Raw genomic sequence first — 26793 nt, 5'->3', positions numbered from 1 at the left:
TGTCACATTTGATCTGTGTTGACATGAAGCTTACTACCTACATGGAATCAAATATCTTTATTGCCTGGGGTTTTTCATAATAAGACATATAAAACGCACATGAATATAATAGCAAAAAGTCTCACCTACTTAACACTAATGACTATAGACTTGAAGAACAACTTATGTAACTCCCTCCTCAAGCTGCCTAGACCCAAGGATGAGCAATGAATCTGTTTCTCAGGTAAGGATCAGGTGGCAGGGTAGGGGTAGAGGCCATGGGCGCAATTTAGGACTGCCATGTGGATATTGATGTATTATACTATCATCATTATATTTATATAGACAAACAGCACTGAAACGCCCATTTTCAACTTTAAATGGGCAAACGGGCCAAAACTTGGAGTCAGACTCCAACCATCCTGAGGGGAAAAACTCCAACCAATGAGATGATAAAATGAGTCAAGTGTTTATAGTGCCATGCCAGGAATAAGTGCTTCACAGATGCAAGGGCTAGAGGAAAAGGAAGAAGGGAAGAAAAAGGACCGAGAGAGGACAAAGAGGAAGAGAAATCTGAGGAGGAGTTTAGCAAAACAAAACTACAAGTCACCTAAATTGGGCCCAGCACCTCCACTCTCTTTGTCGCTTCTCTATTCCACGTAGCATCCCTGTACCCACACCTTCAAGTAGTGAGGGCCAGGACACCTTCGGGTGGTGAGGGCCACCTGAAAAGTCAAAACTGATCTTCTGGAGAGAATGTGCTCACTGGCATTTACTCTGCTGTTGGGAGACAAGGTGGCGGTCTTACACTTGGAGTCAGAATCTCTCACTTCATCTCCGAGGTCAGAGTTGGTGACTTTCTGCCCCCACAAAGGCATCTCAGGTATGAATTGGCAAGTGAAGAAATTCTAGGGGTCAGTAACTGATTATCAACATCTGTCATTATACCCCTGGCAGCCTATTTGGCATAAATTTAATTTCCACTCTACACTCAAGAATTGTTTCACTCACACCTGCATGAACATGAAAGACAAGTCATTTGCACTTTAAAATATATATAATGTATATATTATATTTTATATATGTATATATATAAAGACTACACACACACACACACACACACACACACACACACACACACATATATATACAGTCTTTTATTTTAAGCAAAGCCAAATTTTAAAAGAAAATTTGTATCCAGGTCTCTGTACCCTTGAAAATTCTGTTCACATCTTTTAAAAGAGACTTGCTGGGGCTAACTCCCTGCCGGGCTCGTGTTTTCCCCCAGGAGTTCTGGAAAAGGGCATATTCCTCACAATCTTCTTCTCTAAGTGGGGTCAACAACTCAGGCAGGAAAACAGGCAGCTCACAACTTGACAGCCAAGGAGGAACTGATCTCCAGCTGACTGATTTAAAAGTCATATCTCTAAAAAGAAGCTTTTGAAAAGGGTTAGTGACTAAAACCAAAAGCAGAAGCCCCGGGGAAGATTCCTTGCTTTCCTGTGACCGATGTGATATAAAGTATAACACACACCTCGTGTGACTCAGTTTCACCCTTCACAAAAACGGAATAGTGATGTTTTCTACCTGTATTATAATAAGAATGCACTTATAAATAAGTATATTTTTTGTGCTTAATCTTTTTCACTGGTTGACAAAATTATATCCTTCACTACAAGTGAAAATATTTATAAGGAATTCACACAAAAACGTGTCAGAAAATGAACAAATATGAAAATGTAGATAATTTTTTAAATCAACAATATATAAATGCTGGCTGGTTCTCAACAAGCAATAGAGATTTCACAATGCATCTGTAAGTATCATAATATCTGCATGTATATAATCTCTATTTGACAATACAAAACAATTTGATTAATCCTCTTTTACAAAAAGAGTTTATTCAGAATCTGCCTAACTAATTAGTACATATATAACCACTTAAAAAAGTTAAAACCTAGAGATGCTGACTTACAATGATTTCTAACACTGTCAATTTCTGTTTTGGACTATGTATTTTCCAATTAATAATTTTGTGGGTCCCTTTGAACAACCAGGAATGATAATACATATTCCCCCACTACAATTCCTCTTTCTTTGCCATGGCTGAGAAATTCTGATTTTTACTTTCTACAAAGAACATGTCTTTGTTCGTTTAATTGATATATTATTATACAAGTATTGTTGAGTGTTTATGCAAGGTGCTGTCTGCCAATTCACAAGAAAATATATATGGTAAATAAAGAACTGGAAGCCATTTGTATTGTTTCAGAACTGACATTATACCTTAGAATAGTGAACTCTATCCTACACTCATATAAATTAACAAGTTTTTCACTAAGAAAAACTCATAATAAATGCATATTAAGACATGATGGTATTTGATACTTGCCCTAATAAAATTTACAATTCAATTGGGGGATATTATTAGCCTATATGTCATCTTTTGATTACAATGACGTGAAACTGTGCGGCACCTACCATTACATAAAATAAACAAATAGGTAGATAGGATCCACTTTAATTTCTATCCTTAGACTATCTTAATTTATTTATAATAGAATTCTCCTTTTTACAAAAATATAGCATAAGAAGAACAAATAAGAGCAAATAACAATTTGTCACTCCTTGAGCAGAATTCATACATTTACCTGCTTCCCACTTCTCATTCTATATTAGGTCTTTATCGTTTAGCTTCCACTCCTCTCTCCCCAGCATCAAGTGTAGTGGGTTCCTCAATTTCCTTCCTCTCTTCTCTCCCTAAACCATGCAATTCTGTTAAAAGTGTCTTACTGTTTTATTTATGTTGCTTTAAAATCTCTCTTCTTTTGGCTTTGATGACAGTGGGAGATACTGAAGGAAAGAATGCTGTCCTTGGACTCAGAAAGTCCTGAACTCAAATCCTGGCATTAACATGTACTATCTGTGAAACCTTGGAGAGTTTACTTAAACACTCTGAGACATAATTATTCTATAAAATATGGAATAGATATAGATGTCTTCTAGGAACTCTTACATTGAGACTTACATGATACAACGTGTGCAAAGGTCTAAGAACTTTTGTTTTAACCCTTAATAAACTTTCATGGATTCATGATTCTGCTTCTCATATATCTATTAATGATCCTGTCTATGCATGGCTAATTGCATAGATTATGAGCCCATTGAAGGTAGTTTAATGGCTAACAATTACTCATCAGCAAATGGTATTGAAACTTGTACAATGCCTTGCACATAATGGGTACCCAATAAATAATAATAACTGAATAGATAAACAAATACTATTTGGTCTAATAATAGGTCCAAATAAGGAAAAATACCATCAAGTAAATACATGAACGAACCATCATGCTGAGATCAGAGATACTGATGTAGGGAAAATCTATTAATTATTGACTATCAAAAGCCTTTAAATTAACTTAAAATTTTTAGGAACTATCAAACATAAAAATTAATATACAGAAATATATCATGTGCATTTCATAAATAATCTGGATATTACTCTGAAAACCTTTTAAGCAGTACATTCATGCATTCATCTTGCCCACGTCAGAATCATAAGTACTATCACACACTTTCAAAAATGCACAATTGTTTGTCAAAACTGTGAAAATGTCATTTAAATAATAAATTACATTAGGGTTCTCAGAACATTATATATTTGATGTAAAATTTTGTTATACCTAATCTAATAAATCGTTAGTTTAAAAAATTAAGTTCTGTCAAATCTATGACAACATCTCAAATAGTTTATCTGATCACATAAAACATAAAAGCAAATTAAAACTAAAATGTATTTCTGGCATTGGGCACAGAGTTATTAAATTTCCCACAGTAACACTCTTTTTTTAATAAAGAAAAAAATAATTTGTTTATGTAAGCTCCAATTTGTAGTATTCTTGAAGGGATTTATTATACAAATGGCTTGAAGTATGAAGGCTAAAATCAGAGTATGGTAATATATAGTAACTGGTAAAATGGTTTTCTGCTAAAGTTAGTTACTTTACATATAGCATATAATCAGCTAGCTGTATGGGTAAAATGAGAAGGGAGTACTTTTTTATCTAGGATGATACAAAGACTTAGAAATACAGTATGAGTTGGTAGTGATGTGAGAACATATAAGACCTTTTTTTGCAAATTAAATCAGTGGATTTCACTAATGTAGCCAACCAACTCCTATTTTTATATTCAAAATAATAAATGACATCACAAAAATTTGTCATAGTAAAGTATCATAAAATTATGACATGTGATTATAACTATATATATGTACATAAATTTTTCCCTAAATGTATAGCTAATATCTTAAGGCTGAAGTTGTTAGTTTTTTCTACTGGAAAGTATAAATTATCATCAGAAGGTAAGTATTGACCCTTATCTTTTCCATATCGAATTCCTAACAACGCTTAGGTGACACTTTTCCCCCAGAAATTTCAACCAAGTATAAACAAAAAAGTTCTTGTCTGATTTTGCCATGGCTGGTGAGCAAGTTAAATAAGAAGCCAAGAGAAGCAAGCATGTGTAGGAAAGGACATTCGAAGGGAGTGTTCCAGCTAAGGTGACACCTGCATTATTACATCTGCCAGAAGTTGGTGGCTGCAGGGAAACCGCCAACTTCACTGAGCTCAATTTAGCACTTGAATGCCCAAGTGGAACTCCACCAGGCTTACCCTAGATTGTTTTCCTAAGCAACAGGCACACCTATGCTTTTCCAGCATTCACCCATGGACATAGTTTATCACACTGAAATAGTGATGCTCGGATGGAAGCTGGGTCTTTCAAAAGTTCATATACTCTTGCTTTATGGCATTAGGACTGCCGTACAAAGTGACAGTGAAGGGGGAAAAGAACATTAATATTAATAGAGTTAGGATAGCAAAAAAATCCATGTGAAGCCTATAGAATATTGGACAAAAGGAATCGCTAAATAATTTGCATATAAACGCATAGTAAATGAAGTTGACATCAACAATAGAGAAATAAATTCAAATCCAAGCTTCCAATACTTATATGGTATAAATCGTATCACCGTGGTTATATCCTCTACTTTTGAACAGCTAAAACGGATAAAAACAGATTCTTTTTAAGTAGTCATCTACGTTGTTGCTAACATAAATAGCAGCATTGCACATAAAACCCAGAGAGAAAAATGGACCGTTCCAGAAAAACTGCCCAAAATCAATGGCATGCAAAAAAACAAGCAATCATCCTAAATGGCGGAAAAACTTCCTTTTGGCAATGTTACATGGTACAACACAAGCAGGGGCTGGCTGTCTTCTGTAAGCTAATCACTTGAAGGAAGGATTCAAAACTTAATTCAGTTTGGTTTTAGCCAGTAAAAGAGCAGAACTATACAATTTAGACAAGTATAAAAAAAATCCTTCAGCGGATATGTCAGTCAGAAATAGCCAAAGAATCCGAATACCAAAACAGACGCTCAAAGCTGGTAATTAGTACGCTCAACTTTTTTCTTGTCTGTTTATGTTTCCTTTCTCTCTCTCTCTTTTTTTTTTTTTAATGTATCATCATTGTCTTTTAATGTAAAATTGCAAATGCAAATTGATTATTTTAAATAAAACCGTTTGGGACATAAAGTCCCAAAATGGTTCCTGCTCACAAACAAGCTGTGTTATAGTTGAATTCCTCCCTTACTTACAGCAATAGGATCCACATGAGGGATCCTTTTACCTGAACTTGTCTATTAACTATTCACCTGGTTGAAACCTTTGTGATGTGTGCTGATTCTACACAAACAGGACGATCATCCCTTTTTTGGCTACTGTTACTATGCCGAAGGTATTCATTAAATGGAGGCTTATTTCCTCCAGATGTTATCTAATTCACTTTCCCTACACCTAAACAAATATGTCTGTGTGTGTATATATGTTTTTGTTCATCTGTATATACTGACATATACACACAAACATACATATAATAGATACCAACATACGTATATAAACACGCATGTAATTGCACATAAAATACAAGAGGTTAAGTATCAACTATCCTAGGCCCGCAGTCCTGCTCTGGTTTAATTTCACTTCTGCCCTTTATTAGTATGCAATATAGAGGAAACTGATTAATCTCTCACCACCTCAGTTTACTATTAACATAACTGAGAGAATTACTGTCATCAGTTATTTCCATAACGCCTACCTTGTTACAATCATTGTTTTGATTCCCCCATCTCAGTCTGAGAACATTCACATAAATACTAAATGTAGGTACATTCCGTTCGGGAGTCAAATTCTGAATTTCATTTCAGATGACTCTGTGTAAACACAAGCCACAGACTGGCCATCAGTTTGAGTGATATTCTCATCCTCTGCTAGTGAATGTGTTTATTGGATTTTAGAAGAACTTTAGCTTGATTAACTACTGTAGAGTGGAAATATGTGCTCATTAGCATAATAGAGTGTGACTGATCTTTTGATAAGAATTGCATTTGTATCAGTAGCTATCATTGTCTCCTTTTAAAAAATAGGTCTGATATTAACATAAGTGACAATCCTTCATAAAGAAAATTAATAAATGATACACTGCAAAACACATATGTAAATAGACTCTGACAATCAGTTTTTAACTGCATATATCTAAAATCACAAAATAAGCTTCATTATAATAAGTCTTATTTTGATTTTCAGGAGAAAAGAGGGAAATTCTTCTTGGGCATGCATAATGTGCCAGATATCCTTTATTCTAATATCAATTAAGTTTCACAAAAAAAACCTATAAAGTAAATACTATGAGGAAGAACATGATGTAAGCTAATCACCTGGAAGGATTCTAAACTCAATTCAGTCTGGTTTTAGCCAGTAAAAGAGTAGAACTATACAATTTAGACAGGTATAACAAAAATCCTTGAGCTGGGCACGTCAGTCAGAAATAGCTAAAGAATCCAAATATGAAAACAAGGAAATAAAAAAAATTAAAAAGAGTTACAGAGGGACAAGCTGATGCTCAAAGCTGGTAATTAGTATTATGAGGAAGAACACGAGGGGGGAGCAGTGAGGGAGGTAACATGCCCCTGATCCATAGTGGGCAGAACTGCACACCAGGATCTCTGGTTCCATCGTCTATGCTCCCTCCAACGCACAAGAAAGAAACCAAGTGAAACTTAATCCACAACTCACACTCTACACTTTATCCTCTCTTTAAGTTTTCTCTTCTCCCAAATGAGATCTCCACTGCCTGTTTCCCCAGGGATCTACACAAAACGTGCAAAGGGACCAAGGCACACTGGCCGCAGAGGTATGTTGAAACAGGAGAATTCTGGGGTCCTCTCGTCTCACAAAATAAGTCGCTACCTCCGGGGACTACATTCAAAGCCAGCATTTCTAATGTCAGAGCCACTGAGATCTTGAAACAAAGTAACTCACAAATAAATAAACATGAGAAAGAACAACTGATCTTCCCAACGAATACCTAAGTCCACGATATAATAATAACCAATCGTTACTAGAGAGCTACCATTACTATTGGAGCGGTACATACCTCGATGACTCAGCCTCCCTGGATATTTAGAGGTTGAGAAAAAGGTTGAGAAAAAGCAGAGGAGTTCATGATCCAGACTAATAGGGAGGGTCAGCAAAACAAGGTAAGGAAACTCAAGGCCTACACACTTAAACTCCATCAGCTTTGATATCCTTTCAACTTCAGCCTCCTATGTGCTACAGAATGATTGATACAGATAGCTTCAGTGGTCATCTATTCTTATTTATCTAACACCTCTAAATAACAATCCGTATCGAAATGTTCTGTGTTCATCAGTGACACCCCAAAAGAGATGAAGTAAACAGTAAAGTAATGCTTGGATAATGAGTTGGGGTTTAGGTTTGCTGATGCCATGGATCCATTCCAGGTTTACTTTAGCTTTTGCTATATAGTAGTCACTTTAACCACCTTGGGTCAAAACAAACTTATACAAAAGACAGATCATTGGAAGTATAATTTCTTTAAAAAAATCTTGGAAATTATTAAAAGCTTTATATAAAGAGTTGTGACATGCAGGTCATAATGAAGCTTAGAAAATAACTCTATTTGCAAACATATTTATGCCAGAAAATGAAGATGAAAAACATCAAATTATCTGCGAATGAACGCACAGAATGTGGAAGTGAGAACAACATTATAAGTGATCTGTAACAGTGTGTTGTTTTAATCCTCCTAGGGCCTTTTGCACCGTCTATATACCCTTATTTATGCTTAGTTGGAATCTCAACCTGCCTTCTGCTTGTAACAAAAACTATTCAATTAAAACATTGAATTTATCCAAAAATCAGAACGTATATCAAGTGGAAACTTAAATCACAATAACATCTGCTTTTTTCCACTCCAAGTCTCTTCCGTGCTGGGTTTGGCATACTAGAAGTTTCTAGCACCCTCATGTGGCTTAATTGGAGTGGTTTCATAGGCATTTGAAATCAGTTGCCTGAAACCAAGAACAGCCTATGTAATTCAACATGGAAGTCTGCTGGCATCATAAACCAAGAAAGGAAAACTTAAGTCAGCAAAACTCTATGATGAATATATAGACTCGATTCCCAACTTATTTGCGATCTACCGTTCATTTTATGAGATCACAAGAAAGGATGATTCCCAAGCCACTATAGCTAGCTTCGTTTTTGTCAGACAGAAATCCCCAATTTCCAAAACCCAGCATTTGGCATGGGCAATTATTAAATAGATTTAAAAAACCCTAATTTTTCTCAAAAGATAAAAGCAGATGTTTTAATTACTGTTTTCACACATCTGTGATTCGTCAAATATTGCAACCCAATTATATGTTACAATTGCTACTAGTTGAAGATTTGAGATCTACCACTGTCCTTAAGGACATTTTAAGTGATTAAAGTTTCTGCATTTTCTCAAATTATTTGAGAACAACTTACACAAACAATTTTTTCCCCCTGTCTACAACATATATCCCAAGGTTTTGCAGATGAGGTTTTTTTCTGATGGTATTGTATTTCAGACCTCTCCTAGTGGAGAGAAACTGAAGAGGACTATATTGTCTTTCTTAATTTGGTAGTAAGTGTTCTTCTTATCAAACCACATGTTTAAAAACCTATCCATAATTTCATAAACCTAAGGTACCCAGCAAACAGTCTTTCCATTAAAAAGAAAAAAGTAGATTTTTAAGCACTGACATGATCAAAATATTCTCAACATGAAATGAAATTTTTAAATAATTGGCCATGAAGTAGATAACATTGTAAATTAGTGAGAGGTAAAAAGTCTATTAACAGAAATTTGAATGTGGTTTATTTGTATGCTGAACTGAAAGTCTCAATGTTAAAATATATCAGTAGAATGCAAAAGGAATGCATTTTTCTCATCAATACACAGCAATGTACAAGTTGATATTAAAAGGGAAAAACAGGCTTTGGAACTTTGAGGAAAAATTTATAGAAAATAGGAATAATTACTCATTTAATTGTTGATTAATAAAGTTTAAATCAAGTTAACATTTGACAATTAAATAACACATGCATTCATAAGTGAATACCAGTTTTGTAAATTAAAAAGACCTAATTAAATGTCATTATGTTTGATGGCAAAGGTTGGGGGGGAAGATGATTTAAGATATTAAAAGATACCTTTAAAAAGTAAACATCTAAAAAAAACTGCCATTTACCTTCTGGTTATGGCTACAGTTTTCCAGTACTGGCACTATTTACCTCACCAAAGCAAAATTTTGGCCAAAAATTGCATAGAAGATATCTGAAATGAATCACAGCTGTAGTGCCTTACCTGTTAAGCCCTTTGAGTGTCTTTTCCATGGTTAAAATATCACGCATCTTATACAAAAACCACTTGTCAATGTATGTGAGCTTCTCAATCTCCTCGAGGGACATGTTGTCTTCCAAGGCCTGCCAAAAGGAAAGAGGATGCTTTCTTTGGCAAACATTTTATAAATGTCTTATTTGGTTGAAAGCATATAGCAGCCTTGCTTCTCTGTGTTATTTAGAAAGCCTGAGGCTATAGACTGAGCTATGAAACGTGAAACTGACATCATGATGTTCCTTCCAATAAACCTAAAGACAGTGCCAACTACCTCCATAAATGACTCGTAGAGAGGGTACAAGCCTTGAGTTAGTAGTGTGCTCAGAAAAATTCTTCTAATAGGTTCTGTCTTCTTCCTCTTTACTTGATGATGTTTCCAAGTATATCCTAAATTTGGTATAGCTCTTGGGGATTAAAGAGAATCTCTTGAAACTACAGCTAAGCCAGATTGGTGAGAAAATCTAGTATCAATATAATGGTCATTTATCTTGTAGTTTTTATGTTGTCCTTTAACAAATAGCATATTTTTATCACCACTCCACATTCACACAAACATACAATAGTCAGTGATAATTTATGGGTCAAATCTGGCCTGGCTGTATTTCTCTAGACTATTTCCTCACAGATGACTTCAAACAGAAAATTATTTTGAATCGTTTTCTATGAATTTTGTGCTTCAATAGGCATTTTTAAAATCCTAATATATTTCAAAACAATGTAGTAATAACTTCTGATAGGCAGTTCGGCCTTTTCCTCAAGCTTACTTTAGCAATTTATCAAAAGTAAAAATACAACTTGGGTGATCAAGCTGAGTAGAAAATACAACCGAAGGAAGAGATGAACTCTCCAAATCGAAACTTTCATACTCAAAACATCTCTATTCTAATCTTTATTATATGTTTGTATGCATGCATACCCATTGAAAAATAATAATCAGATAACATTCCAAAACAACATATTTTAAAATGACACACTATATTTTAAACCCCATTATAAAATAATGTAACTAATAACTCAACCCAGGTAGCTTACTTTTCTTAAAGCTTTTACATATTTCTAGTATCAGAGAGACCACAGTGATGTGTTGAGCTATATAGCATGGCTCGTAATTTTGTTGACTAGAATAAGAGGACATTTAATGAAAATACTCAAAGTCATGTTCATTTCCTGTCTATTTATGTTGCTCTTGTTTAATTTTCCCTGTAATTACAGTCAGGTTCCTAAGGACTTAATATTCTCTCTTATTTTCAACGTGATGAAAAGGCCTAATTAGCTGCCGGACGTCAACACTGTGAGATAGATAGAACTTTAACGTGACTGATACTTTTGACAGATCAAATGAGGTTTGCACACAAACACACACAGTGAAGGAGGCCCTAGCATCCTGTAGTCATTTTACTGCAAAGAACAACGACAGTCACATTCACAGTTTCTAACAGAGAGCAAGGTGCTGCCAGACTTGACTTCATCTCCATGCACTGCAGCTGTGCTATGTTACACCGCTGTAACGAAGTCTATAATGACCCCAACAAGTCTGAGGTTACTTTAGTGTTCCCCAAATCAAAAATAATACCCTACATTCTCCCCAAATCAAAAGAAGTGATGATCCAGTCACCTTGAAATAAGACCGCTGCAAAAATCAGACCTTAGAGCAAGTTGCCCTTTTCTAAGAATCATGAAAGCCAACGGAGATTTACACACTCCCTTCAGTCTTTTTCCCCTTCAGCCCTCCATGGTCCTCACACTCTTTGTCAAAATCACCAAGTTCCTAGTTGCTGTGGAAATGAACAGTAATGATGACCTCTAACAAACAGAAATCAGTTCCTTCTCCCAGCACTCTGGTAGACAATAATTTATACCTCAGACCCTGCACTTCTTGTTCGTACGTAGGGTACTCTGTGCCAGAAAGAACCTCCACACATTTTTTCTGACTTCTCATCCTTTATAAGTCTGTTAGAAAAGAATGAGAGATTTGCTTGAGTTTTACAGCCTAACTGGGAACCGGGAAACACTTCCCTTTTTTCATCTGCTTCAAAGTGTCAGAAATATGATGGCTAGAGTTAAAGAAAAAAATCTATTTACTGTCCTTTGCCTGAGAAAAAAATTATTTATATATACATATGTGTGTGGAGATAGATATATATATACACACACACATATATTTTTGAATGTCATGAATTGCTTTTTAAATAAAAGACTGAAACCAGGACATTAAATAAAGAAGGTGAAATGGATTTCTAAAATAACCTCTTATCACTGCTATACCCCCACCAACATTGCAGGGAAAAAAAATGTTAATTACCTTGAAACTCAACATTGAAAAACATCCATCAAGAGCTAATAGCATTCCAGAATTTAAATGAGACTTAAATATTTTGCATTTAGAAACCATAAGATACAATGAAGGAAATATTCCTTCCTCTTGTTCCTCTCTCTCCAAGACTCAATATTTAAACATAAAAGTTGCAATGAGTTCAAAATTACTGCTAGCATTTGGTTGTTGTTGCTACACAGGCCAATTACAAAAACAAATTCTCTCTTTAAAGTTCATATTTTCTCCAACTCATCCTACGTGCACACATAAAATGGTCAGCAGGTCTTTGTAGACCCAGTACAGTTTGATACTGTTGGAGGATTAATGCCTACGCTTCCTTAAATATCAGAAAGCCATTCAGGGATTTCTGACCAGACAGATTCCAGCTGCCCAAGCCACCTTTTATAAAATTAGATAAGCTGAAACTTCAAAACTCTAAGCACAGTAAATATGAAGGGAGATTAACATTTCATTTAGTTTGCATGAAAAGCAAGTAGTGGATGGAAGTGAGAAATGCAGGACCTTGTTTCTTTAATTTTTCCTAAAAGAAAGAACAATTAAAAAAAAAAAAAAAAAACTACATGGAAAAGCCCATAATCATGGAGGGTGTTTATTGTCTCTTGCTATTTTTAAAACACAGAACAACAAGCAAATGAACTAAGATTATCCTAGACTTTTAGGTAATGCATACCAAGTGACACTATTGTATGCATCTTCCTTTCTAAAATACAATTTTACACATTTTCAAGGAACAAGTCATGAAGATAACTTTAAAAAGGACATTTCAATATTGCCAAATCTACCTCAGAGTATTGATACTACATACACCAAAAGAAACGGACATTTTATGTATTTAATCATCCTTTAAAACTGCAATATGCCCTGAAGTGCAGGCTTCAGGTCAAATTTTTAAAAGGCTAATTTACCATTGATTATAGAATAACCTGATGAAATTCATAGAAGTCTCTAGTTCAATACCATAGAAGAGAATTAAATTTTTTTCCCCAAAAAACCCCTGACTTCATGACCATTTTGTGATTGTGTTTTAGCTGAAGTCCAAGTTATGTTCTAAAAACAAGCAAACAAAAGTAGCTCTGGGCCCTTTGTCATATCATACCTTGGCAATGGCATAGATGCGGGTGCTGGATGGGTCAGCCAGCTCTCTTCTGAGATCTAGGTTAGATGGCCATTCTTTGTTCATTGGGAGACGGGGAGTGAAACCGTCTACAGATGGGTGGCACATCCGTAAAGCCTTCTGGAAACTCTCCTCAAAAGTGCGACCAATAGCCATGACCTGTAACACACATTCAAGATCTCAACAATAAGCTTATATATTTTTAATGTGTAACAGAACTGGATATAGAATTTTTTTTCATAAAAGACATAAGAATAAAAATCTATCAGACCACTACTCAAAGGTTTGGTTTTGTTTTGTTGTTTTTCTCACTCCCTTTCTTCATGCTTTTGTTGTAACGAGTCTTTAACATTGGGTCAGTTTTTTTATCACTCAGGGAATTTAGCTGTATTTGCTGAGATTGATGAAAAAAATCACTTGTACCTGCTCTAGACCATAGTATTAAAATAAGAAATATGTAGTGGAGCATGCAGACCCTTCCTTAATAAGTTCTTGCTTCTATAATAAGTTCCAAGTATCTTTTAAAATAGAAAGCAAGTAAAGATACCTAAATACAAAAACAGAACTATTTATAAGTATCAGACAGTATCCAACACAGATTGGCTTTCTTTATAGCTAAACATTAATATTAATAGAACCTGAGAGTCATAACAAATACTGATAGATTACGATTTTGAATGTAGATGGAGACTAAATTTGCTTGACAAATTCAATGTCTTCCCACAATCATTACAGCTGATTGTACACTAAATCAATTAGCAAAATCATGTGAGGATATAGTTTAGACAAATTACAAATCAGAACTAAACATAAATTGATCTAGCAGTCTACCCAGTTTTTTTCATTTAACAAACATTATCTTTGAATCTCTCCATAGCATAATAGATTGTTATGTATTTTTGGTCTGCAACTTAAAATAATAATCATATAATGCTGTCTTCAGTAAACTTTCACGATTCCTCAAATAGACTTAAATTTTCACTAATGTCAGTTTAGGAAATCTTCATTTCACTTGTGTGACAAGATACATATTCAAAGATCACTAAAGCCAAATCGATACCCTTTCCACACTGTTCCAAATTTAGTTCGAAATAAGAGAAGATCATAAGAGGAGAGATAAACAACATTGGTCCAATTCAGATATGTAATTTGCAAGTCAGAGTGAAATCTTATAGTTAGACAATATGTTTACAGATGGTACAGCCGAGGCATGGAAGAGATTGTCAGAAATCAGACATGTTATGGTGCAAAACAAAAAACAAAAAACAATTCCTCAGATAATAAGCCCCAAACAAAAATATTACAAAATTTTCTCAAGTTCTTCAGCCTACAAATTTTACTTTGAACATTATGAAAAAGAACACTTCCCATGAAATGAAAGCTATGTAACAGTTGTTTATTTGCAGAAATGCTACCAACATAGCTTTTCATGGCATTTGAGTTTTAATTATTTTATGCATTGAAAAACATGACAGAAATAAGAAATTTAAAGCATTCAAAACAACCCTAAAGGAAAACTACTGGGTGTTTTAAAATTAGTAAGACATTTTAATTTAAAAGATCAAGTTGTTCATTATTTGTCATCACTTTAAAATCTTCCACTAATATCTTGGAAATTAAGGAAACCAAAATAGTAATAATGCTGCCTCTCAGGTGTGAATAGGATAGACCAGTAAAATGTCTTTTCATTTTTCCTGCATTGCTGATAGATTTAACCTGTATTTCTTGTGATTGGAGACACAAGTTTCTGAAATGGCTAGTATAAGTTTAGGCTGAGTTGCAGGCACAAAGGAAGGATGATATGGAAGAATAGGTCATAAATAGACTTTTGCTCTGCTCTCTAACCAGTTTAGATACCTAGAAATAGACTAAAAGCTCCCATATTGACGACAACAGAAATAGAAATGAGATAAACTAAGATATATACATAGAAGATAGACAAATAGATGGGAGAGAGAGAGATTGAGATTCATGCATACTTCTGCTACTCAAAAACGCTACCCCTACACAACATTTAATACCAATAATAATGATAAGTTACATTTATCAATGGGGTGCACTTAAGTGAGACTCCAACTCAAATAAATAAATAAATAAATAAATGTAACTTAAAAGAGGTTACTAAACACTACATGTATTAATCCTAACCTTATAAGAACTTTGCAGGGTAGGTATTATCATCTCTGTTTTGCAGGTATGGATCCTAAAACTCAGAGTACTGTCTGAGAGACTCTAGCTAAAAAATAGCAACACCAAGTCCATCTGATAACAAGTTTCACTCTCTCTCCACTATGGCAAACCTCCTGGATGCAGAAAAAGATAAGCACTTGATGGAGGAAGACAGGGGAGTGAATCTCAGAGGCAGAGATCTGAATTCCTTTCTTTGCTCCAAAATAGAAAAACGCTGCATCTTTGAAGACGGAATAATCAAAGGCTAACTTTAATTTCAAATGATATGACACAGAACATTATGAAAAACCTTCTAAAGATGAAAAACCTTCTAAAGATGCTAAATGCTTAGAACTTTTTAGGATAATTAGAAGGGGCTTAATATTCCACTGTACTCATCTCAACTTAGAATTTTCGAGCTAAAAAGGCCCTGAGAGATCATCTAGTCCTGCCTTTTCTTTGATAGATGTGGAAAATTAGGTCCAAGGAGGGTAAAGTTACAATTTGCATGAATGCACTAAAGTTGAAGTCTTAACCTCAATTTGGTGGTCTTTTTCAGACACCATATTGTCTTTTACATTGTTTTACTTTCTTGATTTAATTATAAAACATATTACAGCTCAGTTATATCTAGATGAATGTGTGTTTTCATATATAATACATACCCACATATATGGTTTTACCTTTATTAATAGTAAGGTTTTCCAATCCAGAAAAATAGCTGTAGAACAAATGTAAGATGCTAACAAGCGAATAGAAAGATGTTAAAATACTAGAGAAAAAGATGTAATTCCTACAATATTATCCAAGCAAGAACCCAGTATCCAGGCAACCTTAAGACTTTCAATGGTTTAAGAATTTGACAAATAACTGAGATCAAGAATGAAACAGAGGAATAAGCCAAGGACTCACCTCTCCTACACTTTTCATAGAGCTACCAATTCGGCTAGATGTTCCGTGAAAACGATCTAGATCCCAGCGGGGAATCTTGGTAACCATGTAATCCAGGCTAGGCTCAAAGCAGGCTGATGTCTTCCCTGACACAACATTCTTGATTTCCGGAAGTGGGATTCCTAGAGCAATCTTTGCAGCAATGAACGCCAATGGGTAGCTATAAAGGAGGAGATATATTTATTTTTGTTTTTGTTTTGTTTTTTCCTTTGAGCACTACATATTGAAAACAGCCCAAAACATAAATTCATCTTTCTTAAGAATTCTGGTATTATTCTACTTCCGGGTATAGGACACACCTGGTTCTCTGTTCTGTATGAACATTAAATAGCCACTTATGAAATAATGCGAGTCATGATAGAAAGGATAGAGATACAGGTTACCGAAGAACTCACTCTCTGTGCTGTGTGCATTGCTACAACTCCAACCTTCACCTCTTCAACCCCAAATTAATAGCTTCCTTGATAAATACCGTTTAACCTCCACTTGTGTTTAACTTTCACTAAGGGGAGAATCTATAAAATACTCTTTTGAGATATATATTACATATATGCATACGTATATATGTAAATACACATTTATACCTAGGAAGACAATGAAGTTAGCCAGTACTAGTGGGTGTGTAACAGTCAGAAAATATAGACATTCTGAGTTTGAGTACTTGCTCTGTCTCCAAATTATCTTTGAATCTTGGGCTTCTTACAAAACTAACATTCTGGGAACAGGACTGTCTTCATCTAGATAGAATATCAGCTTTGGCCATTTTATTTGAGAAAATAATTCATAGGCTACAGAATTAAATACAAGTTCTTTCGTACAACTCCCCATCTAACAGATAAGGAAACTGAGAGAGATGAGAAGGGTGTGCCCCAAATTACACAGTCAATAGTAGAACCAAATGAGAACTCCGGTCTTCTGACCTCTGCATGGGCCACAGGCCACCATTCCATATGGCACCGTGTAGCTATACAAAAAAATCTACAGAAGTAAACATTTTGCTCATTCAAATGTCATGCAATTTAAATGCAAGATGTTAAATATATTAGAAATAAAGGGTTTTAATTAATTTTCCTTCCAATTATGATTGCTAGTAGTTGTTAAAAGACAGCAAATTTGTTTGTTTGGCTGCAATATGTACCTGTAAAAAAATTCTACATTGTTTAGTCTTATGGCGTTTTGCTGAAATAAAAGTAATGTGTATTGAATTATTGAGCTGAGTGAACTGTACTTTTTGCCAACCATTTGCTATAGGGATACCCACCTGAAAAAGCTAGGAGAGGACTTAAATTAAGGATTAATTTGCACTTTTAACAACATCTGCAAAGTGCAATTAAGAAGCAGATTTTTCAAAGCCTGCTTTGACCACCCAGATTTTGATTAGTTTATGATTAGCCAGCAAACAAAGCCAGCCAGCAATACCATTTGCCTCAATCTGGCAACAAGCTCATTAATAACTGCGTCCTTAGGGTCCCATAAATGATTTAGAGCGAGCATGCAGAAATAAGGAGCATATAATTTGTAAATGCAACCCAGTCTTTCACTAGCCATCAACTTTCCATTTCTATCTGCAAAGAACCTACAAACCCATGATCAATTATTCAGGTCTTACCCCGTGGCCTTTGAGGCCAGGGCAGAGCTTCGAGACAGTCTGGCATTCACTTCAATGATGCAGTATTCCATTGAGGTAGGATGGAGGGCAAACTGAATGTTGCATTCACCCACGATGCCCAAGTGGCGAACCACGTTGATTGAAGTCCGTCTCAACATCTGAAACTCTGCATTGGCGAGTGTCTGGGCAGGGGCCACCACAACTGAGTCACCTATGTATCCAAGTAGAACTGGTTATTTGGGGGCATATTTAAATAACCAACTTCAGTGACTTAACAATCTGCTTGCATAATACAAGACACAGAACAGGCTGAGTGTTTGCTGAAAAAATATTATCCTAAGGTAACATATATAAGAGATATCAGGTATTCCCCCAGGGTTTTGTTTTGTCCATATGACTCCAGTACAGAACTTTGAGAACCACCCCTCCCCCTGACCTCTCCCAAACTCATCGAGCTATCTAGCAAGGCTTCGATCATCTACTTACTGGATTGACATCAGCTCCAAATTTCCTTCTCTTCATCTCAAACTATCTCTCAATTTCTTCCTTCCGTAGGATATCTTCTCCTCTTCACTCAGACTGACTCATCTGTCTGCTTTCTGTATCTCATCCCATCCCATTCCTCACCAGTTGTAGCCCCTTATATCTTCAATCTCATAGTGCTTCGTTGCTACCCTTGTGCTCGCAAACATGCCCTCAAGAAGTCCTTCTCCCAATATTGCCAGGCTATTACCCAAACCTTCTTCCTCATTCTTTACATGAATGAGCTTCTTGAAAGTATACCAATTCTGCTTATGATTCATTGTTGTAAAATTCTTTTGAATAGAGCTCACAGAACTAACTGCCATGAAATTGTTCTCTGGGACATCTAAAAAGCCAAATCAACCTCATTCTAGATCTTGCATGGCATTTGATTCTGCCAAAAACAAAGCTCTTCCATAAAACATCTCTTGCCTTGGATTACTTGGTACTATACCCTGATTTTCTTCCTAACTCTCTACTCCTCACTTCTGTCTTTAACACTAGTCCTTCCTATTTCTCCCGCTCTATAAATATGCTTCCCAGCGTTCAAGTCTTAATCCTATTCCCTGTTTTTCCTATACTTTTGCCTTTGAATACTTTGTCTATGCCTACAGCTTCAATGATTTGCTTTATACCAGTGACTTTGTTGACACAACTCCTTTATTTTTATTCTTCTCTCAATTCCCTTCTTAAGCGTTCCGCCCACACCTCAACTTAAGCACTTCTAAAACCTGTCATCATCTTTGCCCTCTCATCTAACCTGTCAATCTTGCTGATAGACAACCCGTCTATTTATATTACTTGTTCCCATTTTCTTACTCACCTGGTGACTAACACCTCAATCTGCTATAAGCCTTTTGAACCTTACTTCTTACTCCTCAACATCAAGTCTTACAGATCTTACCTCCACAGTATTGCTTATGTTTGATTCTTTCCTCAAATAAAACCAGTATGATATCTGCCTTGCTTCATAGGGTTTCCGTGAAGATCAAATAACTATGAGAATATTTCCAATATGGTAAAATACTGTTCTTGTGTAAAATGTTATCCCTAGTCTGTCAGCTAGAAATAGTAATTTAGGGAAAAGAACTTCATATAACAACTGCTGTGGGCATCAACGACATGCGGTAAAGGCATGACTATAATTCTTGAAGATTCTTTGCCTACCTGTATGAACGCCCATGGCATCAACATTTTCCATGTTACAGACAGTGACACAATTGTCATCAGCATCTCGCACCACTTCATATTCTATTTCTTTCCAACCTGTCACTGACCTCTCCACCAGAATCTGGTTGGTCATAGCAAAGGCCTGGAAATCAGTGACAAGAGATACAAAGAGTAAGAAAAGGCATAGGCTTCAACAAGAATATTTGGCCAAATGTGCTGACCTAAATCCTGGTCAGCACTAAAATCTCAAAGCCAGTCTCCATCTTCCCCTGTGCTCCAGAAGGCACAATGTGTCAGAAAATCAGTGAGGTACTAGGAATAGAATCCTGCAGTGAATATGCTTGATTTACATTATTGAGACTTGCCATTCAAAGTGCTGATATGACATTAAATCAAACTAATTTAGGAAAAAGAGAAAATAATTGAGCAATCAGGCAAAGGGAAATGAAATTATTTCAGCAGCTAGGCTTCTGTGAAACCAGAAAATGTGATAAGTGCGAATAAATGTGGAAAAATAAATCTAAAGACACGGACTTTCTGTAAAGTAGCTGAGGATGCTTTGCACAGTGACATACACAATAAAAGTTAGTTGATGCTGATGAGAAGAAAAATGGAGATGAGGATGGCTGAAAACAGCCAAGATGGCACATAACATTCGGGAATTAGAAGAATCATATGTGACTATTATTATGGCTAATCACAACCTAAGTGCTTAAATACTTAGTCATGCATCATGTATGCCTGATTAGACAGATATGAATTATGTCATTATCATTTCATATTTACTGAGTTCCCTCAGTGGGTGGAAAACTGGACCCAAAATATGAGAAAAAGATAATCTCTGACCTTAGGACATGTAGTGGCTGGTAATACCAGACAGAAATGTCCATTTGTCTCATAATTTATTTGATGTGGGATGGCAATAAAAGATAAAGTGGTGTCGGGCTCGGTGGCTCAGCCTATAATCCTGCGCCTTTGGGAGGCTGAGGTGAGTGGGTTGCCTGAGCCCGTGGGTTCGAGACCCGCCTGGGCAGCAAGACCTCATCTCTACAATAAATCAAAAAATCAGCCGGGCGTGGTAGCGCATGCCTGTAATTCCGGCTACTCGGAAGGCTGAGGCGGAAGGATCGCCGGAGCCCAGCGGGTCGAGGCTGCGGTGGCCGGGAGCGGCCACTGCACTCCAGTCTGGGCGACAGAGTGAGACTCCAACTCAAAAAAAAAAAGAAAAAAGATAAAGTGATTTTAATTTTTTTAGATTATTAGTAGGCAGTATAATAAAAAAAACTCAAAGTAAGAGTTTTTTAAATAATGTGTCCCAACACTATTTTTTTAGCCTGTCATCACTACAGACTGTAGTATGTGCAACTGAAACTGTCACATTTGTCCCCACAGCCACCCACGATGAGGTTCTCAAAGTGGTCAGGAAATTCTGTAGCCAATGTTAATGATTTAATAATGAGTAATTTGTCATTCCAGTTGCCTGCTGTAAGAAGAAATCTAGGAAACAAAGGGCATAAATTAGGGAAAGCTTTTTTTCATTCTAATGAAATAGAATGGATATTTGGGTGTGAGGGAAATTAAGATTATCTTCACCTGTTTCCTCCACTCTTTTTTTTTTTCTTTCATGTCTCGGATTTTATACAAAAAGTTAATTTAGGGACCTAGAGGAGTTAATGCAGTTTTCATGGTGCTCATTATAACTTCAAGAGAATAAAAGTATACCTTAGAACATAATGATACAACTAATTATTCTCAAGAGAACAGGTAAGTTGTCAACCAGGAAAACCATTCAAGGGTCTTTTGATATTTGAGCACAATATAAATAATTTTAAACTACTTCATTCCAAAATTGTCTTTTTTATTTACATAAAAATTCAGTACTCAGAATAGTTTTTATATCACAAGAAACATTTTTAATAGAGAATACATACACATTGTCACTACTGGCAGTCATAATGAGATTGCTAATATTGAAAACATTTGGAACATCTAATGTACTAGCGGAAATAAATCTTCATATCTCCAGGAACGTGTTTCTGCTTTGATGTCCAGGAAGGAAACAAAACACATGTGTATTACGTGTGTTTCTTTGTATTGTAATTTTCACAACTTTCGAAAAATGAAATTCAAGTTGTTCACATGTAAATCTATCATTCCAGTTATTTAAGTATATCCAATTGTATGGATCTGTTCTCAAACCCCTATGTCATCAACTTAATGATCTCATTTCATTTCAGTCAAAAAGCAAATTAAGATAAAGCTGTAAACAATGCTTGAGCTATTTACTCAGCACTTCCCAGAATAGCCCTCACATAATTCTGTCAAATTCATTTCCATGACGGCAACGTTAGTTACACAGACTTCTTGGCTGCATGAGTATTCATTCTTCAAAGTAACTATGGAGTCTCTGGTATCACCAAGCACTGTTCTATTCTGTGGAAATTGAGTAGGGACAAAAGTCTCTGTTCTCCTGGAGCATGGTTTCTGTGTTATTCTCTAATTTAATTTTTGGAGCATATTTGATTTTCTCAAGATTTTTTCCTTTAATACTCAGGAAAAGAAGTTTCTAGTAATAGGTTAAAGTGATTGTGATAAAAACTAAATTAGAAACACTGAATTATCACTTTTGTTTTTATGTGAGTATGGCAGGTGACAGAGTTCACTCATTTTATTATACTGAGAGGTTCATGCTGTATATATCTTAGACACCTGAATTTTGGATAAAGCCAAGCTACTCGATGTGCTTTGTTTCACTTACTGATATCATCTATGTAGCATTATTTTTTTAATGAAAAATGGGACATTATATTCTGAATTTTCATAGCCACTAAAATATAATTTAGCACTTTCAACAATTTGTAGTAGAAGGGGAAGATGGAGTTGGAATAAGTTTATATCACTGAAGTCAATAGATTGTGCATTAAAGACGTATATGCAGGTAAAGCAACCTTTGGTTTACCTAGAATCATATGATTTAATACTGCATAAATATTATTCATCCCAATATAAATAGTTGTAGTGTACTTCCCTTTCAAAAGTGTCATCTCTTGGACAACACCTTTGATATGATTTAGTAAATACAGAAAAAGTAATTTCTCATCTACATAACTTTCCCTGATTGACAAGGTATACCAAGTCAGTGTTTTTATTGTTGTTGTTGTTGGTGGTGGTGGTGGTGATAAGAATATTATCTATGAAAATACATACCTTTGTGCTGAGATCCATTAAGGTTTCCCTATTGGGACAGATGCCTGAGCCCAACCCACCCAGAGCATAGGCAGAACGAATCATCACTGGGTAACCAATGGTGTCTGCTGCTTTCAGCGCATCTTCAATCTGTCAATGAGAATGAGAACTAGAAATCTTAAAAGCTGGGCACACTAGCAGAAAAGACCACACATAAGGAGTTTGGCAATTCAAGCAAATCAGTTTATCTGGGGAGGGTGAGTATGAAAATTTTCTACTATTTTCTCGTCTCTATCTGAAAAATAAATGTTGTTATACAAATGTTGAGCAAAATTCTAGGAGTTTTTTTAACATATAGTGAAGTTTTTTTAAAAAACACACGTTTGTGGTAAATTTTATCTTGTCCTATAAAAATAGAATCATAGCCAATGCAGAAATAATCATCATACATTTGAGAATGGGAGCCATATTGAATCACTGAATGTTTAAATTCAGTTTAAAAACCTATCTTGTAATGAAACAAGGTTTTCTACTGCTGAAGCTAACTTGGTGCCACCACAATAAGCCATGAAAAACACTGTATAGGAAAAGATTTTTCACTTTTCAAGTTTAGTCTGAGAATAGTCCCAGAAGCTTGGATTTCTTTTTTTTTTTTTAATTTACAGAATACAACATATGGTGGCTATATTTTTCTGTCGTGGAATATTATTACACTACCAAAGGGAATGTAATTACACCTTTCCCATATGCCTGTTTCTCATCCTGAAAAAGCAAGGACATAATTAAATCTGGCAATGAAAGAATGAAGGTATGGCAGCAGCTTCCCAAAGTGTTCAGCAGAGCTATCCTGGGATTATTCCTGATTGACAGCTTTGTAACACAGAATGTACTTGGTAGTATTCTTTTCTGAAGCATACATAACCCAGTTTTAGTTGTCTCAGCAGTGCCTGCATTATCCCTAAGGATTTGCCCATTTCTACAATGAAGTTGCATTTCAAATTGTCTCTATCACCCCCACTTCACCAACTGTATGCCTGAAATCTACAATAAAGTCAGGGGCAAAAACAAACGTACAAGTTGACTTTTTTCCTGGTAACTGACAATCACCTATTGGTATGCACACAGTACGATGGAAAATAAGTAATAAAAAGGCAAAACCATCATCTTTAAATTTCTAAACCACAGTCATAAATTTTACTGAATGGATCGATTTTTTTCTCAAATGTTTATCCATTCCAAAACTTTAAATCCAATCTCATTTGCAGGGCATCCACACATACAAAATAAATACATGATCCCAGAAGGAAGGTAAAAATCACTTTGGTATTACCAGTTGGTATGGTTTTGAGTTTCAGTTCAGAAGATCTGAGGTTCACTGTCACTTCAACCATTGATAAACCACTTCATTTCAGAACTTATATTTCTCTTTTCACAAAATAAAATATCACTAGCCACCCCTAACATTTTGGCATTGAATGCTACAATGAACACACAGTGTCTCTAAGGTAGTAATACATTTCTAGAAGAAAATGTGTGCCAGTTTAATAATTTTAGCTATTATTATTAGGCATGACAAACCATTCTTCCAACAAATAAATAATGCCCTTATTTCTTCAGAAGAGAGAATCCTTACCGATTCCACTGCAAAACTTGGAGCAATCTTTTCATCAATTTCATTCAGTTTGTCTGAGAATAACTGCCTATCTTCTGTGGCCATGATGGATTCAACTGAAGTTCCCAGGACTTTCACGCCATACTCTTTGAGTACACCTCTCTTGAATAGTTCCACTCCTGCAGAAGAACCACGTATGATTAGTTCTTAAAATCTCACACTTGTGCGTCTTCTTTAACAGATACCTGAATATAATTATTTTTTATCTTAAAGTTAAGTCCAAGAAGCCACCACAAGTCCACAATAGAACTGTGCTTGGAAAAGAAAATCAAAGTAAAAATTCAGAAGACAGTCTAACAAAATATGGTACTGCTGCTGCTATTACTTATATGACCACCTTCGGCAAATCGTTTTTCTCCTTATTAATAAAAATCATAGTATTATACTGAGCCTTAAGATTTCAGGATATTCTTTTTCCTTCTAAAGTCCATTCTTATAACGAAATTCTATTATTTAAATAATCTCAAAGATATGGGTACTATCTGGGTTAAAAAATAATCATCAAAATTGTATGTGTTTTTACTATCTTGCTATCTAACTTTAACTTTGGCTAAGTCTTATATATCTGACATACAAATTATATCACCAATCGCTTACCTCAACTAGCTAAAGAGATTATCAGTCACAGTCTAGTTCCAAAGATTTGAAGCATTGAAAGGAGAACAAAGCAATGGACTCAGCAGATGCATAAAGGAATGACAGATAGACCGATCTATGTTATTATGAAAATATGAAGGGAGAGCCAGAGTTATTTTTTGGAGGTTTGTCTCCTTGTAGTACAGGCTTCTCCCAACAGGTAAGTGTTCTAGGAACTCATTGGCATCAGTGAGTGTTGCTGTGAGAGACTGTATTTGGCTTCAGTGGATTTTTTTTTTTTTTTTGAGATTTCATGATGGATAATTTACAGGAACAACCTGCCCACACTACATTGAGTGTTCAGCAGTTTTTCACCAAAAATGGTGTGACCCCTGTGCCCTACCCTCCCTATTCACTCGATCTTGCCCCTAGCAAGGTTTTTTTGTTTCCCTGGATGAAAAAAGTCCTCAAAGGGAAACATCCTGTGGATGTTGAAAACGTGAAACAAAAAAGCAGCTGGAGCACCAAAAGGCATCAAAATTGGTGAATTCAAAAACTGTTCTGACCAATGGGAAAAGTGCCTCCATAGGCGTATTACATCAAATGGAAAGTACTTTGAAAGTGACTGGAGTTTAAAACTGTGAGAATAAATACACAATTTTTTAATAAATAAATTCCAGGTTTTTGGGGCATCCCCCTTGTATATGTCAAAGGTAAATACTACAGGACTGATACATAAAAGCACTCAATTGATTAATTCTCTTTTAATCTTTCTCTTTTTTTTAAGGTAAAGTTTTACTCTGTCACCCAGGCTGGAGTGCAATGGTGCAATATCCTGATCATGGCTCACCACAGCCTCGAGCTCCTGGGTTCAAGCGATCCTCCTATCTCAGTCTCCTGAGTCGCTGAGACTACAGGCATGTGCCACCATGCCCAGCTAACCTTTCTATTTTTTTTAGAGACAGAGTCTCACTTTGTCATCCAGGCTGGTCTCAAACTCCTGACCTCAACCAGTTCTCCCACCTCAGTCTCCCAAAGTGCTAGGATTATAGGCATGAGTCACAGGGCCCAGTCAATCCTCATTTTTCATTCATAATAATTCTCAAAACTTCAACGGTAACTGAGAAAAGCAGCATCTTGGGATACAGGAGGGAAACCCAAGAAAACTACTTGACCATTCTGGAACATGAAAGGGAAAGATTTCTTTGTCTTTCAGCTGTTGTGTAAAATCAACCGGTAGTATTCATCATATGCCATTTTGGGTAGCTGTTTGCTAACTGCTTCTTTATACATTAGAGAAAAGATTTTAGGAACACACAGAGCACAACTGTTAGATGGGTGGAAATAGAATATATCACATGTAGATACGTGAGTCAAAACTCTGCAATGAAACTTACAAGAACTTACCACAGTTCAGAGCCGTCTGGCCACCCATGCCTAGAATTAACCCATCTGGCCGTTCTGCCTTGATGACCTCTGTGACAAACTGAGGAGTGATGGGAAGAAAGTAGACGGCATCCGCTTGCTTCAAGCCCACCTCATTGGTCTGAACTGACGCAATGTTTGGGTTCATCAGGACAGTTTTGACATTTTCTTCCTGAAAGAAGTATAAGGATCCAGAGCCTGAATATATGGTCTAAAGAAGAGAATGGTAGCCGGGCTCAGTGGCTCAGCCTGTCATCCCGCGCCTTTGGGAGGCTGAGGTGAGTGGATGGCCCTGA

The 26793-nt window shown here is 35.8% G+C and overlaps 1 protein-coding gene across 1 annotated transcript in view; it reads right to left on the bottom strand.

Annotated features, from left to right (window-relative positions):
• Positions 1–26793, bottom strand: part of CPS1 (carbamoyl-phosphate synthase 1) — a 116680-nt gene that overhangs the window by 46046 nt on the left and 43841 nt on the right. The window contains exons 14-21 of the mRNA XM_008063502.2: positions 26480–26669; positions 24458–24615; positions 22846–22974; positions 19636–19780; positions 17947–18157; positions 16299–16497; positions 13200–13376; positions 9736–9854 (exon numbers count right to left, since the gene is read on the bottom strand). Coding sequence (XP_008061693.1) covers positions 9736–9854; positions 13200–13376; positions 16299–16497; positions 17947–18157; positions 19636–19780; positions 22846–22974; positions 24458–24615; positions 26480–26669 — 1328 coding nt within the window. The remainder of the gene's footprint in view (positions 1–9735; positions 9855–13199; positions 13377–16298; positions 16498–17946; positions 18158–19635; positions 19781–22845; positions 22975–24457; positions 24616–26479; positions 26670–26793) is intronic.

This window comes from Carlito syrichta, unplaced genomic scaffold (genome assembly GCF_000164805.1).
Source record: "Carlito syrichta isolate Samal-C Ts95f unplaced genomic scaffold, Tarsius_syrichta-2.0.1 Scaffold306879, whole genome shotgun sequence".
Lineage (NCBI taxonomy): Eukaryota > Metazoa > Chordata > Mammalia > Primates > Tarsiidae > Carlito > Carlito syrichta.
This window is presented reverse-complemented; position numbering and strand designations above follow the sequence as displayed.